The sequence below is a fragment of the Scardinius erythrophthalmus genome (assembly GCF_964197995.2).
Source record: "Scardinius erythrophthalmus genome assembly, chromosome: 3".
NCBI lineage: Eukaryota > Metazoa > Chordata > Actinopteri > Cypriniformes > Leuciscidae > Scardinius > Scardinius erythrophthalmus.
The window spans coordinates 60,265,170-60,283,627 of record NC_138223.1 but is presented as its reverse complement, the minus strand read 5'-3'; the positions used below and the strand labels follow the sequence as shown (position 1 = coordinate 60,283,627).

The 18,458-nt window shown below is 40.7% G+C and overlaps 2 protein-coding genes across 2 annotated transcripts in view; both read right to left on the bottom strand.

Annotated features, from left to right (window-relative positions):
• The window catches only part of LOC308687553 (NACHT, LRR and PYD domains-containing protein 1 homolog), a 206,430-nt gene that overhangs the window by 178,982 nt on the left and 8,990 nt on the right, over positions 1–18,458 (bottom strand). The window lies entirely within an intron of this gene.
• Positions 1–18,458, bottom strand: part of LOC308687560 (uncharacterized protein) — a 98,994-nt gene that overhangs the window by 72,721 nt on the left and 7,815 nt on the right. Inside the window, exon 3 of the mRNA XM_081360172.1 lies at positions 4,153–4,326. Within this exon, the coding sequence (XP_081216298.1) occupies positions 4,153–4,313 (161 nt within the window). The 5' untranslated portion in view covers positions 4,314–4,326. The remainder of the gene's footprint in view (positions 1–4,152; positions 4,327–18,458) is intronic.

Genomic DNA, 18,458 nt, shown 5'->3' with positions numbered 1-18,458 from the left:
ACCATAAAAGTCTACATTGCAGCCATCTCACACTTCCATGTGTTTGTGGATGGTGCAAATATTGGCAAACACCCTTTGGTGTCTCAATTTCTCAAGGGTGCAAAACGTTTGCGACCAGGGAGAATTATCACCTGCTTGGGACCTTTCTATTGTCTTACACTCACTAGCCAAAGCACCTTTTGAACCTTTGGAGCAAGCAGATCTCAAGTTCTTGACATGGAAAACAGTATTCCTACTGGCGATATATTCAGCTAAGAGAGTTGGTGAATTGCACTCTTTATCAGTTAGTGAAGACTGCTTGAGATGGAAGGCAGAAAAAACAAGGAGTTTTCTCTGGCCAAACCCATCATTCCTACCCAAGGTCCTTAAACCTAGCACAATAAATCAGGTAATTGAGCTTGATGCTTTCCATCCAGATCCCATTTGTTCAGGTGAAGAGCTGGATAATTTTTCTCTATGTCCTATTAGAGCATTGCACACATATATTGAGCGCACTTATCAATTACGACAGTCACACACACAACTATTTGTATGTTTTGACAAGAAGTGTGCAGGCAAACCTGTGTCTAAGCAACGATTATCTCATTGGATACTGGATACAATTTCACAAGCTTATGTCAACCAAAATCTACCTATCCCTGGTGATCTGGTTGCTCACTCTACCAGGAGCATGGCAACTTCCTGGGTGGCACTGAAGGGGGTAGCGCTCTCAGACATCTGTGCTGCAGCCTCTTGGAGCAGCCCATGCACATTTACGAGATTTTATAGTGTAACGTAATTTACTCTGGGTTAATGTGAATTAGCTCAAGGATATAGGGAATTTTGGAAATATTAATAATCATAACTCATGGTCATAATTCATAAATCACATATACATTTACTTGATCAATTATCGGGATTACCTTGTTCTGTAACTGGTCTGGTCATCCGTCATTCGTCCAGCGAATAAATGTTAGATTATCACAGTTAAGAAGGGGTATCCCGTTTACAAACTCCAAGAAAGTTTATCTTCTGGCCACGAACATCAAACTTTCTGAGTTTATGAATTAGAAACTACTCACGGTAGTCTATAATATCGAGCTTGTAGCTTAGATCTTTTATTTCATTGACGGTGGGGTTTCAAACACAGAGACAGTTAAAGTATAAATGGATTTTAATAAATGCAAAACTAGAGAGATTATATGAGCTACAAATATAAACGTACGTAAAAATGCAAACAATAAAACAAACATACATTTAACCAAACAAGAACATAAGAAATAACGTGATCAGAATAAATGAAATGAAATTAAAGAAAGGATATAGAGAGAAGAGAAAAGAGTAGGGCTGTTTTCGACTAAGGATTTTCATAGTCGAATCTGATTCGTTAGATTTTGCCGTAGTCGACTGATAGTCGAACCTTTTTTTTTCTTTTTCTTTTCTTAGATAGCAGCTAGATTTTTTCCATTTCAAACAAAAGAGCTTAAAAACATATATATCACACATATATCATAACATTTCATAAACATGAGGAGCAATATGAGAGATAAATTTGGTGATGGTTGTTTAGGTACATTAAACCACGTAAAGCTTTTTCACGCCCATGAGAACCGCGTGGAGTCAACTCACAGCCGCTCCGCTGCCCTGCTGAAAATGTGAAGCAGAAACGCTTAATATCAGATAACGTCCAAAATAATTGGACTCTGGGTTAGATTTTTTGACCATTTTCAGTGGTTATGAGGAGCAATATGAGAGGGAAATTTGGTAATCGTTGTTTAGGTACATTAAACAACGTAAAGCTTTTTAACGCACACGAGAACCGTGTGGAGTCAGCTTTTTAACGCACATGAGAACCGTGTGGAGTCAGCTTTTTAACGCACATGAGAACCGTGTGGAGTCAGCTTTTTAACGCACATGAGAACCGTGTGGAGTCAGCTTTTTAACGCACATGAGAACCGTGTGGAGTCAACTCACAGCCGCTCCGCAGCCCTGCTAAAATGTGAAGCAGAAATGCTTAATATCAGATAACGACCATAATAATTGGACTCTGGGTTCGATTTTTTTTTTATCATTTTAAGTGGTTATGTGGAGCAACATGAGAGGGGAATTTGGTAATCATTGTTTAGGTACATTAAACCATGTAAAGCTTTTAACGCACATGAGAACCGTGTGGAGTCAACTCACAGCCGCTCCGCAGCCCTGCTGAAAATGTGAAGCAGATTTTTGAATACATTTTTATTTATTTACATTAGTAAGCTACAGGACATCGTCTTTCAAAACATGACCTGAAAAAATAAAATAAAAATGGTACCCAGCCCTTCTGAAAATGCGAATGCGTCTCTGTCCCCAGCACATTTCAAAACAAACTGACGCCCATGTATTCGACTATGAGGTTCATAGTCGAATCGGACCTCTCCGAATCGAATCGTCGAATCCTCGACTATTAGAAGTCAGCCCTAGAAAAGAGGGTAACTTAATTCACAGACCTAAGAGCTAGACACCAGGAATCATCTTTAGAGAGAACAAAAATACTTTCAAGTTTGTTCTCTATTCGGGTGATGCTGAAAGGCAGGAAGCACGGACGGTGTCCTGTTTGTGCTGCGTCTTCCGGTGTCGCGGGAAGCTTAAAAAGGCTCACTGAATGTAACGTTACCAGAAAATAAGATTCATCTCCCGGGAAGGAAGAGGCAAATATATATAACTTAGTTGCAAAGAACGGCAGCTTCTACATGACGCAGGGCATGCGTCCCAGAGGCCAAGGCAAGGCCTGTCCAGCTGGTTGCGTTGGGAGGAGAAGCGCTGCTCGTGGAGGAGGAGAAGGTCAGAGCGAGAACGAAATGAGAGAGAGAGAGAAAGGTGAGAAGGTCTCTTGCTTTTAGGACATCTGCTTATGCTCTCTTTTTGGGACAACAGCGAATCGGATCTTCTGATCTGAAGCGGGGAAGAGGTTTCTTTGTTTGTGAAGAAACGCCTACTTTAACTGTCATGTGAGAGATCGAAAATAACATTCATATTTAGAAATATGGTATTTCCTGGAATAAATGCATATTATTGTACTTTGCAGTCAAGATTCGACTCCGACATGTTTTTCCCATTACATTGACACCTCGAATGACGTTTTTGCAAGAAAGAAATACAGGGTTACATAATTTCCTCATAATCAATAGCATAGTGATTTTGATTAACATAATAACGTTGCATAGATACCTCAGACATTATCTGGCCAATTATACACACATAAAAATACATATCAAAAACATTGCTATTGGATCACATGTGTAGAAATGTCTGTTTCAAAGTCCACGAGTGTTTGTGTGTGTGCGTTGGAATGTCACAAGTCTATTAAGTCACGGGGAGTTCACGCTGAACTGGGGGGGATTCCAGCTACACTGACGCTGGTGAATTACCCCCTAGGGAGTAATTCACCAGAGCTGTCTTCCTAAGGACAAAGAAGATGTGTTCGACACCCTCATGAGCACTTAATTTGAAAAGCAGCTGGCCGGATGTCATTGTTGCTACAATAGGATTAATGTTGCAAATCCAAATTCTTTGCGGTCTGCTGTTTTATCTGTCACTAAGTAAACAGGGGAGGGAAAATATACTAGTCCCTCGTGACCCTGGTGGTATAAGTCATCCAAGGTAAGACCGTGGTGACGGTCTGAGTGAGGTCGAAATAGATCGTAAGTTATGACTATAACTATGGATCTATGAGACCGAACGATGACCGTCACCATCCCTTGTCACTCAGGACGAGCTGGGCGTTCCAGGCAAGAGGAAGTGGTTGGTTCACCTGGATGTTATATAGCCAACCCCTAAGGTCAGTCACCTGACATTGTTGATATTAGGTCTCGAGGATAGGCGGAGGAATGGCGTCATTCAAGGTAAGACCATGGTGACGGTCATCGTTCGGTCTCATAGATCCATAGTTATAGTCATAACTTACGTTTCTTATCAATGTTATTCCACCCATCAAAATAAATATTAGCCAGATGTAAACATTTACAATTACAAGGAATTGTCACCTCAAAAACAGCTGCCAAATTTCCTTCAATCCCTTGCCAAAACTGGGTTAATTTCTGACATTCCCCAAAAATATGATAATGGTTAGATTCCCTTTTCTCTTTGTATCTTTTCTGTGTTGGTGTGGTAAATCTCTTATATATTCTTAAATACCTCAGTATCTGCAGCTGACAGTTTGGCCTCTTCAGTCCTTCAGAAATAATCTTCACTCCTGAATCCTGCAGGTCATTGTTCGTCAGGTCCAGCTCTCTCAGGTGTGAGGGGTTTGAACTCAGAGCTGAAGACACATAACCACAGCCTTCCTCTGTCACCATACAGCCAGACAACCTACAGACACACACACACACACACACACACACACACACACACACACACACACACACACACACACATCGACATTATGAACGGCAGACTGTAAATTATCTCTCATAGATAATCTTATCTCAGATTAGGGCTAGGCAAAAAATCGATTTAATCGATTTATCGATTTTGTAGTGTAAAACGATTTATATTTTGCAAACTCGAGTTTTTTGCTAAAATAGTTTTTTTGGACTTTTCCGCGTTTCGTCCTTGTGCGTTACCATAGCGCGATATGAGCCAGCCCCCGCCCCGCGTAACCATAGACAGTAAAAGAAGCGCGTAACACAGTCAAAACAACATGGCAGCGTGTAGTACTAGCAGAGAACTACTTCCAAAGAAAGGCACAGGTAATTCCGTAATTTGGAACTGGTTTGGTTTTGATGCAGCAGACAAAACACAGACGAAGCCTTGCTGCAAAATATGTTTCAAGGCTGTTGCTACTGGAAGCAGCAGTACAACAAATCTTTTCCAGCACCTGAGGAATAGACATCGCGAAGAATGGGAGAAGTGCAGCCGGCTCCGTAGCGAAAACGGCTCCACTAGCACACCTGCTAAAAAGCAAACTACACTTCCTGAGAGTTTTACAAACTGTGTGCTTATGATAAGAACGGAGCGCGATGGAAAGCGATTACAGAGGCGATCACGTTTTATATTGCCACAGACATGCTGCCAATTTATTCTGTCGAAAAACGAGGCTTTAATCACATGCTGAAAGTATTAGATGCGAGGTACGTTGTCCCCAGTCGCAAGTATTTCGCCGATGTAGCGCTGCCTCACCTGTACAATACAACTCGGGAAAAGATCCGCAGTGAGCTGGAGGAGATGCAGTTTTACTCAGCCACAACGGACCTGTGGTTCAGCCGAGACGATGCAGCCATATCTGAGTCTGACGGTTCACTACACCAACACTAGTTGGACTCTGCGCAGCATCTGCCTTCAGACAGCGTATTTCCCCGACAACTACACTGGTGACAATTGCCCATGGCTTAAAAGACGCTCTCAGCTCCTGGGGACTTTCGGAGGAACTACTCGTCTGCATGACAACTGATAGTGGCACCAACATCATAAAAGCCCTTAAAGACAACAACTGGCCCAGCTTGCAGTGTTTTGGCCACAGACTCCACAACGGTATAGGTAAGAGTTGGTGTAAGAATAAATAGGTGCACATACTTGCACATTTTAAAGTACTGTTTGCTCGTAATTTAATAGCCAGAACATGGTATATATTTCAACTGGTTTACACACATAGACTGGGTTACATAAATAAATCTGACTTTTCCTTAATCTGCATTCATTATACATTATGTATTAAACTGTGTTACAGCTATTAAAATTGTGATAAAAGTACAAAACAATTTTGAAAACTCACGTAATCAAATATATAGTTTGGAGTGACAAAAAATATACTAAATATCTTTTCACATTTATTACAGAGAATGGTGTAAAGAATCCAAGGATCGATCGGGCCATAGGGGTCTGCAAAAAAGCTGTATCAGCCTTCTCCTACAGCTGGAAAAAAAGGCGAGACATGACAGAGTTGCAGGCTGAGCTTGGACTTCCCCAGCATCTTTTGATCTCAGAATCCCCAACATGTTGGGGGTCTCGTCAAAAGATGATTGAGCGCTTTCTTGAGCAAGAGAAGGCAATAACTCGTGTCCTGGGTGCGGACAAGAAAACGCGTCATCTTGTTCCCACGTGGCAAGATTTGGAAGTATTAGAAGCCACCAACAAAGCAGTGAAACCTCTCCAGGACTTCACTGATGCACTGTCAGGGGAATCATATGTCAGTGTGTCATGCATCAAACCAGTGCTGCATTTGTTTAAAACAAGTCTCCTCCTGCCAGAGGAGGAAGATTTGGAGCTAACAAAAACAATCAAAGCTAACATCATGCGTTACCTCGAAAGTAAATACTGTGATTTGGAGAAAGAGGAACTTTTGGACATGGCCACACTTTTAGACCCGAGGTTCTGTACAACCTACATTGATGCTAGCAAACTGGAAGTTGTCAAAAAAAGAGCGGTGTCTGAGATCTCTGCTCTCTGCAACTCTCTACCACAGAGGAAGCTGGTCCCTCAGCTGTTCAAGAGAACACCCCACCAGAAAAGAAAATGACTCTGGGTGCCTTCTTTAAAAACAGTGCACCATCCACCACGCCACAAGTCAAGTCAAGTTTATTTATATAGCGCTTTTCACAACATAGGTTGTATCAAAGCAGCTTCACAGTAATAAATTAAAACAATACATCAATGTTTGTTTCTAGTGGAACGTCCACGTTTGGTAATGCTGATCAATAGTATCGTTGATTGATTAATTAAATTAAATATCCCCAAATATCCCCAACTGAGCAAGCCAAAGGCAACAGTGGCAAGGAACCGAAAAACTCCATCAGGTGACCTAATGAAGAAAAAAAAACCTTGGGAGAACCCGGGCTCAGTCGGGGACCAGTTCTCCTCTGGCGTTTATGAACTAGAGGTCGGATTTAACTGTAATATTAAAAGTATTATATGAATGCCTGGCTGAGGAGATGCGTCTTTAATCTAGTTTTAAACTGGGAGAGCGAGTCTGAGCAACGAACAGTATCCGGAAGACTATTCCAGAGTTTTGGAGCTAAATGTGAAAATGCTCTCCCTCCTTTGGTGGATCTGGATATCCTAGGTATGACCAAAAGCCTTGAATTTAGTGACCTTAACCCTCTGAGGTCGGCAAACGCGCCCCCGCGTTTTGTTGGATTTTCTTCACATTGTAGCACTTTAAACTTAAATTACTCCGTCATTTATGGTCATACAGAAAAAAAGAAATATAAAAAAAGAATCTGTGATATTTCTACTTTTGTATGTGTCCACTTACAATCAAATCAAAACATTGTGCTTTTGAAAAATAAAGAAAATAAACAGGGTGTGCGTTCTGCCTCTCCGTCGCGGTGAACTTTTTTTTCTTGAGCACGTCTATAAACTGAAACAAAACTCAGCGAATACTTGTCACACATTTATGAGCCATATACCTTTATAAACATTTAAGTGTGTACTTTTAAATGATCGGATTCAAACTGAAAACAAATATTCTCTGTTTAAGTAATTTGTATAAAACCAACAAGATGTCCAGTATCTCAAACGCTTGCTCATTAGTTTTAATTTGACCACGCCTACTCGCGCAAAAGATATTCACATGCAAATCTCCACATGGAGCGCGAACGCGCTCATTACCTCAAAAACAAAACACCAAAACACTTCATCAGTCTCTGCTTTTCGTCGAGATTGAAAGACGCTCGTGAGCTTACATTGGCTTTACCCCAGAAGATGAACGCGATTTGAAGACAAGAAAGATAAGGTAAGAAATTCTTACGTATTAGTTTGTTATTGTTGCATAAATTTCACATTGCAGTTGAACTGTTGCTAGATATATGGTGACTATTATCATATTTAGATCCGTGTTTACTGTTACTGTGTCTGTGGATATCTGGTCAAACGTAGATATGTATGGTAACCATAATGTTTTATATTTGAGCACGATCGCGTTTGAATGTATCACATTTTGGATCGCGATCGCGTTTGAATGCATCATATTTTGGAAAAGCAAAACGCTCCAAACGGCTTCATGTTTTACTATTATCTCATTTCATATCATCATAACGAATGGAAACATTTGAAGTAACATGATAATCAATATATTTTTCTCTAGCTTAGTTACTGAAATCTTTTGGAAGATTTATATAGGCTGCTATATTGTTATTATTTTATGCAGCACTGCGCATAGCCTATGCCTACAAGGCACAACAAACGTGGTGTTCATTCTGTAATATATTGTTGGAAACATTTGTGTGTGTGTGTGTATTCTGTGAATTTTAAAAAGCAATTTTAACCAGAAAATTCTAAAATGTATTCCCAAAATCATGCAGGCCTTTCTCTTGATATCAGTGTGTTCACTTTTTTTTTTTTTCAGGACCCAGATGCCACTGAGTCCTGCTGACTTCAACATTCACAGTACATGTCTCTGTACATGAACATGGTAAAGTGAAAATCAAACACCTTGGAAATGAAAGGTATGTACAATGTTTTTAGGAATGGCACAAAGGTCTCTTTCTTTGGATCATGTTGTGTTGTAAATAAATCCAAACAATCTAAAAGCCATTCTTTTTTAAATCTCCTCATTCTTTGTGGAAGGTTGGTCAGAATGATGGGCCCTGATAAGCTCCTAATAGGGCCATTAGGGTGTGTCTTTGTCTTTCTCAGGTGTAAAAATCCTTACATATTAATGAGATGATCCGCCCCTTCGCATATTGCTTTTTCACACAAAACACGTCGTAAAAATTTCAAATCAATATATTGTCTTCTCTGAATGAGCAGTCAGGGTGATTTTCACATAGTTTTGGAGCAAATATTCTAGGCTACGCCATACAATTTTCAAAAGTCTTGTGAAGAAATAATCAGTATGGGTTTCATGACCTTATTTCAGTGAGAATTTTTTTTTGTATTTTCACAAACCACGCATAAATGTCATTATCTCAAAACTACAAACTTTTACACACATGCTGCTGATATATTATTGTAGCAGAGTTTGTGCTGAATACAGTGTAATCAGACTTTAGCCATGAAAATGTCACAAGTAACAGAAATAACCACAAATGTCAGAGCATGTCAGAACACCTCCAGGGCCCAGAAAACAGCTCAGACCTCAGAGGGTTAACCCTCTGAGGTCGACAAACGCGCCCACGCGTTTTGCTGGATTTTCTCCACATTGTAGCACTATAAACTTAAATTACTCAGTCATTTATAGTCATACAGAAAAAAGAAATATAAAAAAAGAATCTGTGATATTTCTCCTTTTGTATGTGTCCACTTACAATCAAACCAAAACATTGTGCTTTTGTAAAATAAAGGAAATAAACAGGGTGTGCGTTCTGCCTCTCCGTCGCGGTGAACTTTTTTTTCTTGAGCACGTCTATAAACTGAAACAAAACTCAGCGAATACTTGTCACACATTTATGAGCCATATACCTTTATAAACATTTAAGTGTGTACTTTTAAATGATCGGATTCAAAACGAAAACAAATTTTCTCTGTTTAAGTAATTTGTATAAAACCAACAAGATGTCCAGCTTCTCAAATGCTTCCTAATTATTTTTAATTTGGCCACGCCCACTCGCGCAAAAGAGATTCACATGCAAATCTCCACATGGAACGCGGACTCTCATTACCTCAACAACAAAACACTTCACTTGTCGTCGAGTTTGAAAGACTTGCCTGAACTTACATTGGATTTAGGCTACCTCAGAAGAAGAAGAACGCGATTTGAAGACAATAAAAATGTAAGGTAAGAAATTCTTACATATTAGTTTGTTATTGTTGCATAAATGTCACGTTGCAGTTGAACTGTTGCTAGATATATGGGCAATATTATAATATTTAGACCCGTGTTTACTGTTACTGTGTTTGTGGATATCTGCTCAAATGTAGATAGATATGTATATGGTAACCATAATGTTTTATATTTGAGCGCGATCGCGTTTGAATGTATCATATTTTTGATAGCGATCGCGTTTGAATGTATCATATTTTTGCTGCGCGATCGCATTTGAATGTATCATATTTTTGCTGCGCGAGCGCGTTTGAATGTTTTTTTTTTTTTTTTGCTGCGCGATCGCGTTTGAATGTACTGTATCATATTTTGGATGAAAGCAAAACGCACCAAACGGCTTCATGTTTTTATTATTATCTCATTTCATATCATCATAACGGATGGAAACATTTGAAGTAACATGATAATCAATATATTTTTCTCTAGCTTAGTTGTTACTGAAATATTTTGGAAGATTTATACTGCTATAGGTTATTTATTGTTATTATTATTTTATCCGGCACTGCGCATATACCTTATGCCTACAAGGCACAACAAACCTGGTGTTCATTATATTATATAGGCCTATTGTTGGAAACATTTGTGTGTGTGTGTGTGTGTGTGTGTATTCTGTGAATTTTAAAAAGGAATTTTAAAAAGCAATTTTAACCAGAAAAATCTAATATTTATTTCCAAAATCGTGCAGGCCTTTCTCTTGATATCAGTATGTTGTTCCCTTTTTTTTTTTTTCAGGGCCCAGATGCCACTGAGGACTTCAACATTCACATGAGTCTCTCTACGTGAACACGGTAAAGTGAAAATCTTGGAAATGAAAGGTATGTACAATGTTTTTAGGAATGGCACAAAGGTCTGTCTTTGAAGTGTTTTTTTGGCATTTGTTGTGTATCTTTGGATTATGTTGTGTTGTAAATAAATCCAAACAATTTAAAAGCCATTCTTTTTTTAAATCTCCTCATTTACAGTATTGTGCAAGGTTGCTCAGAATGACAGGGCTATTAGGAGCTATATTATGATAGCTCCTAATAGGGCCGTTGGGGAGGTTCTTTGTCTTTCTCAGGTGAGAAAAGCTTACATATTAATGAGCTGCCGCATAAAGCTTTCTAACAGAAAACACGTCGTAAAATTTTTAAATCAATATATTTTCTTATCAGAATGAGCAGTCAGGGTGATTTTCACATAGTTTTGCAGCAATTATTCTAGGCTACGTGATACAATTTTCAAAAGTCTTGTGAAGAAATAATCAGTATGGGTTTCATGGCCTTATTTCAGTGAGAATTTTTTTTTGTATTTTCACAAACCACGCATAAATGTCATTATCAGGGTCCGAAATTAACTTTTTGGCTCACCTGCCACAGGGACTGGTAGATGAAAAAATCCACCAGCCAAGCATATTTTTTACCGGCCAAAATAATAAACAGCTTTTTTTTTTTTGTCACACATACATTTAGTTCAGTACTTTTAATTGTGATAATAAGGTAGGCATATTATGTTGAATACAAACATAAAAAAAATGTCCAGAGCAAAATTTGAAATGTAGCCTATAATAAAAAAAACTATATATATTGATCAAAATGAGAGAAATATATGAAATATTACTATCATTGTGGTGAAATAATTTTTTTTTTTGTCAGTTTTGTTTCCTGACTCGTGTGGAAGGGAAGGCAGAACGTACTCGGTTATGTTACTTACGTAACCTCGGTTCCCTGAGAGATAAGGGAACGAGTATTGCGTTGCAAAAGCTATGAGAAAACTAATTTTATCGAGAAAAGAATGGCAGCCTGGCCAGCGGTGGAGTATGCACGATCCGCGAGTGCTGAAGACGCTCTGCACGGCTTTGATGAGCAGGACACAAATGGGCGACGACCGCTTCTTCCAGTGGCGGGAGCTTCACATATCCTTTTTCCTCAGCGCCGTCAACAGATAAAGCGTTAACTGTAACTGTTACGTACACACCGCCGCCGACTTGAGCTGCAAAGAAGCTCTGGCTGCCCTGTCAAGGACGCTTGTCAAAAAGTACGGGGAAGCTTGACGCTTGTCCGCTCTGAATATTGAGTGCGCGCGCGCGCGGCCGTGTCTCTCTCTCTCTCTCTCTCTCTCTCTCTCTCTCTCTCTATCTCTCACACACTCACTCTGCTCGTTCTTAAGAGGCAGAAGAGCGCGTGCGCGCTGACAATTTTATTATTTTGGTATGAACATTCACCCGCCACTGTGGCGGATAGCCTTTTGAGATTTACTCGTCAAACGGAAAATCTACCCGCATTTGGCGCTTGGCGGGTGTTAATTTCGGACCCTGGTCATTATCTCAAAACTACAAACTTTTACATACATGCTGCTGATATATTATTGTAGCAGAGTTTGTGCTGAATACAAGTCAAGTCATCTTCATTTATATAGCGCTTTTAACAATGTAGATTGTCTCAAAGCAGCTTTACAGAGATAAATGTATAATTTAACGTAAGATTGTTTTGGCTTTATAGCGGTTCTTTAATAAAGTTATTTTTCAGCTAAAGTTAGTTTTGATTGATTCGCTTCCATCGCAACGATCATTTGTTATTAAATTAGGGCCGGCAAGACGACACCATTCCCTCTACACAGACTTTAAACGCGATCCTGTGAGAAATGCTGATGCGTTTAGATGCGCATTAAGAACGGGTTCAATAGTTGTGTGCGTTTGAATATATGTGCGCAGGTTTGGAATTCCCTACAAACCAAGCCTAAACAAATTACTGGTGTAATTAGACTTTAGCCATGATAATGTCACAAGTAACAGAAATAACCAGAAATGTCAGAGCATGTCAGAACACCTCCAGGGCCCAGAAAACAGCTCAGACCTCAGAGGGTTAAGGAAGAACATTTATTTATTTACGATACATTATTCATTCACAAAGAAAATTGGTGTCCTTAAAGGTTGGATTTTTCCTATTTTTTTAAATTAAGGCATTAAGTTCAGTTTCCAAAAGATGATTTTTTATTCCTCTTTTTAGTCAACTTTAGTATGGGTGTCTAAACTTATGCATAGCACTGTATATGCTGCCACTTGGAAATATTATAAGGAAACATGGAATTAGTTTCCATTGTTATGCTGATGACACTCAAATCTATATTTCATCACGGCCAGATGAAAACGCTAAATTATCCAAACTGACAGAGTGTGTTAAAGATATAAAAGATTGGATGACGCGCAATTTTCTTTTATTAAATCCAGACAAGACAGAGGTACTAATCATCGTTTCAAAAAACCACCCACAAAACCTCTCACAATACAACTTTAACATAGTAGGATGTCCTGTTACTTTATCCTCTACAGTAAAAGACCTGGGTGTTATATTAGACTGCAACCTGTCTTTTGAAAATCATATTTCATATGTTACAAGAACAGCCTTTTTCCACCTTAGAAACATTGCTAAGCTACGTAATATGCTATCAGTTTCTGACGCAGAAAAGTTAGTTCATGCATTCATGACCTCGAGACTAGATTACCGTAATGCTTTATTAGCTGGTTGTCCTGCATCCTCAATAAACAAGCTACAGTTAGTCCAAAATGCCGCCGCTAGCGTTCTAACTAGATCAAGAAAATATGATCATATAACACCAATTTTATCATCACTACATTGGTTACCTATAAAGTCCCGTATTAATTATAAGGTATTGCTACTGACTTATAAAGCCCTAAACGGCTTAGCTCCAGTCTATTTAACCGATCTTCTATCGCCCTATAATCCATCGCGCTCTTTAAAATACAGGGTGCATAAGTTTGGACACCCCTATGTTAAATTCCCATAGAGGCAGGCAGAGTTTTATTTTTAAGTATTTTTATTAATTTTATTTTTAGGATACTACGCATCCTGATAAAGTTCCCTTGGCCTTTGGAATTAAAATAGCCCCACATCATCACATAGCCTTCACCATACCTAGAGATTGGCATGGTTTTATTTCAGTTAGCCTAATAGCTAGTTTGATTTGCATTGAGAGATGATCTAATGGAAAGTACCCCATGCCAATCTCTAGGTATGGTGAAGGCTATGTGATGATGTGGGGCTATTTTAATTCCAAAGGCCAAGGGAACTTTATCTGCCTGCCTCTATGGGAATTTAACATAGGGGTGTCCAAACTTATGCACCCTGTATTTTAAGGAAGAACATTTATTTATTTACGATACATTATTCATTCACAAAGAAAATTGGTGTCCTTAAAGGTTGGATTTTTCCTAATTTTTTAAATTAAGGCATTAAGTTCAATTTCCAAAAGATGATTTTTTATTCCTCTTTTTAGTCAACTTTAGCATGGGTGTCTAAACTTTTGCATAGCACTGTATATTGAGAATAATAGAGGGCCTAACACAGATCCCTGCGACACTCCATAGTTTACTGGAGTTATGATCGATTTTTCTCCATTTACATAAAAAAATGGTAGCGGTCAGATAAATACGATTTAAACCAGCTTAATGCTTGTCCTTGAACACCAGTATAATTTTGTAGTCAATCTAAGAGTATTGTATGATCTATAGTATCGAACGCAGCACTAAAATCAACTAAAACTAATATTGAGATACAGCCTTGGTCAGAAGCTAAAAGTAAATCATTTGTGATTTTAACGAGTGCAGTTTCAGTGCTATGATGCGGCCTGAACCCAGACTGAAACTTTTCATAGGTGTCATTTTCTTGCAAGAAAGAGCCCAGTTGAGCGGACACAACTTTTTCTAGTATTTTAGACATAAAAGGTAGATTTGAAATGGGTCTATAATTTGCTAGATTATGTGGATCTAATTGTGGTTTCTTAATGAGGGGTTTTATAACTGCCAGTTTAAATGTTCTTGGAACATGACCTAAAGATAAAGACGAGTTAATAATATTGAGGAGAGGCTCTTCCACTATAGGTAACACTTCTTTCAATAGTTTAGTTGGTATAGGATCTAGTAAACATGTTGTTGTTTTAGATGAAGTGATAAGTTTATTTAACTCTTTTTGTTCTATAGTTGTAAAGCACTGTAATTGTTCTTGCGGGGTGATAATCGAGGCTGAGTTATACTTTGGGTAGTAAAGATGGCGGCGCGCATGGACGCAGCGGCTCGAGGCTCCCAGCTACTTTGAACCTTTTTGTTTTTTATGTATGTTTTGTCTTTTTCTGACACACTCATGCATAAGCAAGTCAATATACAACCATCAAAAACTGATAGGCATCGGTTTCCGAGTGAAAATGGAAATTACAAGTGCCTTTTCACGGACTCACAACATCCCGCCAGAGATAGCAAGATCGCCGGGCACCCTGTGGACTGTTGTCGGGCCCGGCAGGCGTAGGAGGCGGCCCAAGGAGAGAAAGCAGAAACGCGGATGTCGGGCAGGCCTACTAGCCCGGCTAAGGAAACAGCCGTACCGACCACCGCTACCATCTATCCTCCTCATGAACGCCAGATCTCTGGCGAACAAGATGGATGAGCTGCAGTCACGAATCGCCTACAATCACCTAATCCGTGAGTGTTGTCTGCTTATTATCAGCGAAACCTGGTTACACCCGCTAATCCCCGATGTTTCAGTGGAGTTAGCAGGCCGCACTATCCACCGCCATGATCGGACCGAAGCCTCCGGTAAGATTAGAGGTGGTGGACTATGTGTTTATGTACTTGAGGAATGGTGCTTAGACAGTAGAGTTATTGACACTTACTGTTCACCAGATTTAGAGGCCATGTCTGTTCAGTGCCGACCCTTCTACTTGCCGCGGGAGCTAACGGTTGTCATTGTGACTGTTGTTTACATCCACCCCAATGCTAACATTAACACGGCACTCGGCCAGCTTCAGCTCATGGTAACTAAACAACAGAGGGCTCATCCGGATGGCGTTCACATCATCGCAGGGGACTTTAATAAAGCACGCCTTAAGACTGTTCTCCCCAAATTCCATCAGCACGTCAAGTGTGCTACTAGGGGAGAAAACACATTAGATCATGTTTATTCCAACATTAATCAAGCCTATAGAGCTTCCCCCCTCCCCCACCTTGGACAATCAGACCACCTCTCCTTGTTCCTCTTTCCGGCCTACACCCCCCTAAGGAGGCAAACTAAACCAGCCACACAGACCATCAAAGCCTGGCCTGAAAATACTCTTATCCAGCTGCAAGACTGCTTTGCCTGCACAGAGTGGAGTATTTTTGAAGATCAGGACCTGGACACACACACACCGAGTCTGTCCTCTTTTACATCAAGTGCTGTATCGAAAACGTCACAGCGGAGAGACGCATCCGGATCTTCCCAAACAGGAAGCCCTGGATGACAAGCGAAGTCCAGACCCTGATTAGAGCTCGCAACTCGGCCTTCAGGACGGGAGATAGAGTTCTCTACAGCACCGCCAGAGCTGACCTGAGGAGGGGCATTAAACAGGCCAAGGACTCCTACAAGAGGAAAGTAGAGGGACATCTGATTGACAACAACCCGCGACAGATGTGGAGGGGCATCCAGGCTCTAACCAACTACAAAGGCCACGCCCCTACCATATCGTCCAGCAGCAGCACTATGGCGGAGGAGCTAAACAGCTTCTTTGCCCGGTTTGAGACCTCCACCACACACCTGCAGTCACTGTCCCCCCCTGGTTCCAGTACTCCACCTCTCTTTCTTCAGGAGCATGAGGTGAGGAAGAACCTGAGAGCAGTGAACCCAAGGAAAGCTGCTGGTCTCGACGGCATCCCGGGAGCGGTGGTAAAAGCATGTGCAGACCAGCTGACAGGGATCCTCACCAAACTCTTCAACCTCTCCCTGACACATGCCACCGTCCCCACATGTCTAAAGGCCTCTACCATCATCCCCATTCCCAAAAAAACTGCCATAGACAGCTTGAACGATTACAGACCCATCGCTCTGACGTCTATAATCATGAAGTGCCTGGAGCGATCAGTCTCCCAGCACATCAGAGACTGCCTCCCACCCTCCTTCGACCCCTACCAGTTTGCCTACAGGGCAAACCGGTCCATGGAGGATGCCATCGCCCTCACACTTCACACTGCGCTGAGCCACCTGGAAAACAAGAAGAGCTATGTGAGGATACTCTTCGTCGACTATAGCTCGGCATTTAACACAATCATTCCGGACATTCTTTACAGTAAACTGATACAGCGACAGATCCCCCTCCCCACCTGCATCTGGATTAAAAACTTCCTGTCGAGCCGCCCACAATCTGTGAGACTTGGCTCCCACCACTCCTCTACACTCACACTCAGCACTGGTTCCCCTCAAGGCTGTGTTCTGAGCCCCCTGCTGTACGGCCTGTACACTTACGACTGTTCTGCAACTCTTTCAAACAACCACATTATAAAATATGCGGACGACACCACAGTGGTTGGATGTATCTTCAACGGAGACGAGACAGCATACAGGGCTGAGGTGAAGGATCTGTCGCGCTGATGCTCAGATAATAACCTGACCCTAAATATCCTTAAAACAAAAGAACTAATTATGGATTTTAGGAAGCACAGACATGACCACACCCCCCTCCTCATAAATGGAGATCGAGTGGAAATCGTCACCACCTTCAGGTTCCTGGGTACACACATCTCTGCTGACCACTCCTGGACCTACAACATCAGGGCCCTGGTCAAGAAGGCTCAGCAGCGGCTACATTTTCTGCGTGTCCTCAGGAAGAATAATCTGGACACAAAGCTGCTGCTGGCTTTCTATCACTCCTCTGTGGTGAGTGTACTAACACACTGTTTAAGTGTGTGGTATGCAGGCTCCACAGCTGAGGACATGAAGGCTGTGCAGAGGGTCATTAACACCGCCCAAAAGATCATCGGCTGCCCGCTACCCAGCCTGGAAAACATCTCCACAGCCTGCTGCCTCAGGAGAACCAAGGCCATCACAACAGACTCCTCACACCCTGCTTACCCCCTGTTTGATCTGTTGCCCTCGGGGAGACGCTACAGGTCAACCAAATCCCACACCAGCAGGCTGATGAACAGCTTTTTCCCCTGGGCCATACGAACTGCAAATACCTATGGACACTTACACACATAAGCCCGTCCCCCCCTTAATCACCCCATACCCCATGAAGAGCAGACAATTAGCCCACCTCCTCCGACTGCACTCTGTAATAACTACAGACACTTTAAGATTTTTAACGTTTTAAATAGATTTTATGTATACATATATTGTTTCCTTTACATTTTACATTTAAATGAGAGCACTTTGTCCGTTTAGCCTATATGTCTTTTGTCCTGATGTATGCTGTTTTTATTTATTTTATTTTATTTTATTTTTTATTTTTTTGTTGTTGTGTGGTGCAAGGGTAGCTCTGTGAGGGCACCCTAAATTTCGTTGTACCTCCACAGTGCAATGACAATAAAGGCTATTCTATTCTATTCTATTCTATTCTATTCTATAAGGCGCGATTGAGGATTGAACGTTTACAATTGTGGTTCTGATGTTTTCTATTTTCTCAGTGAAGAACTTCATGAAATCATTACTACTAAACTGTAACGGAATATTTTGTTCAGGAGACATCTGTTTATTTGTTAGTCTAGCCACGGTGTTAAATAAGAACCAAGGATTGTTATGGTTGTTTTCTATTAGTTTGCGGAGATGCTCAGCCCTGGCCTCTTTTAGGGCCTTTTTATAACGTGACGTACTGTCTTTCCAAGCGATTCTAAAAACCTCTAAGTTAGTTTTTTTCCATTTACGCTCTAAATTACGGGTTTCTCTCTTTAGAACATGCGTAGTATTGTTGTACCATGGTGCTTTACTTTTCTCTCTGACCTTTT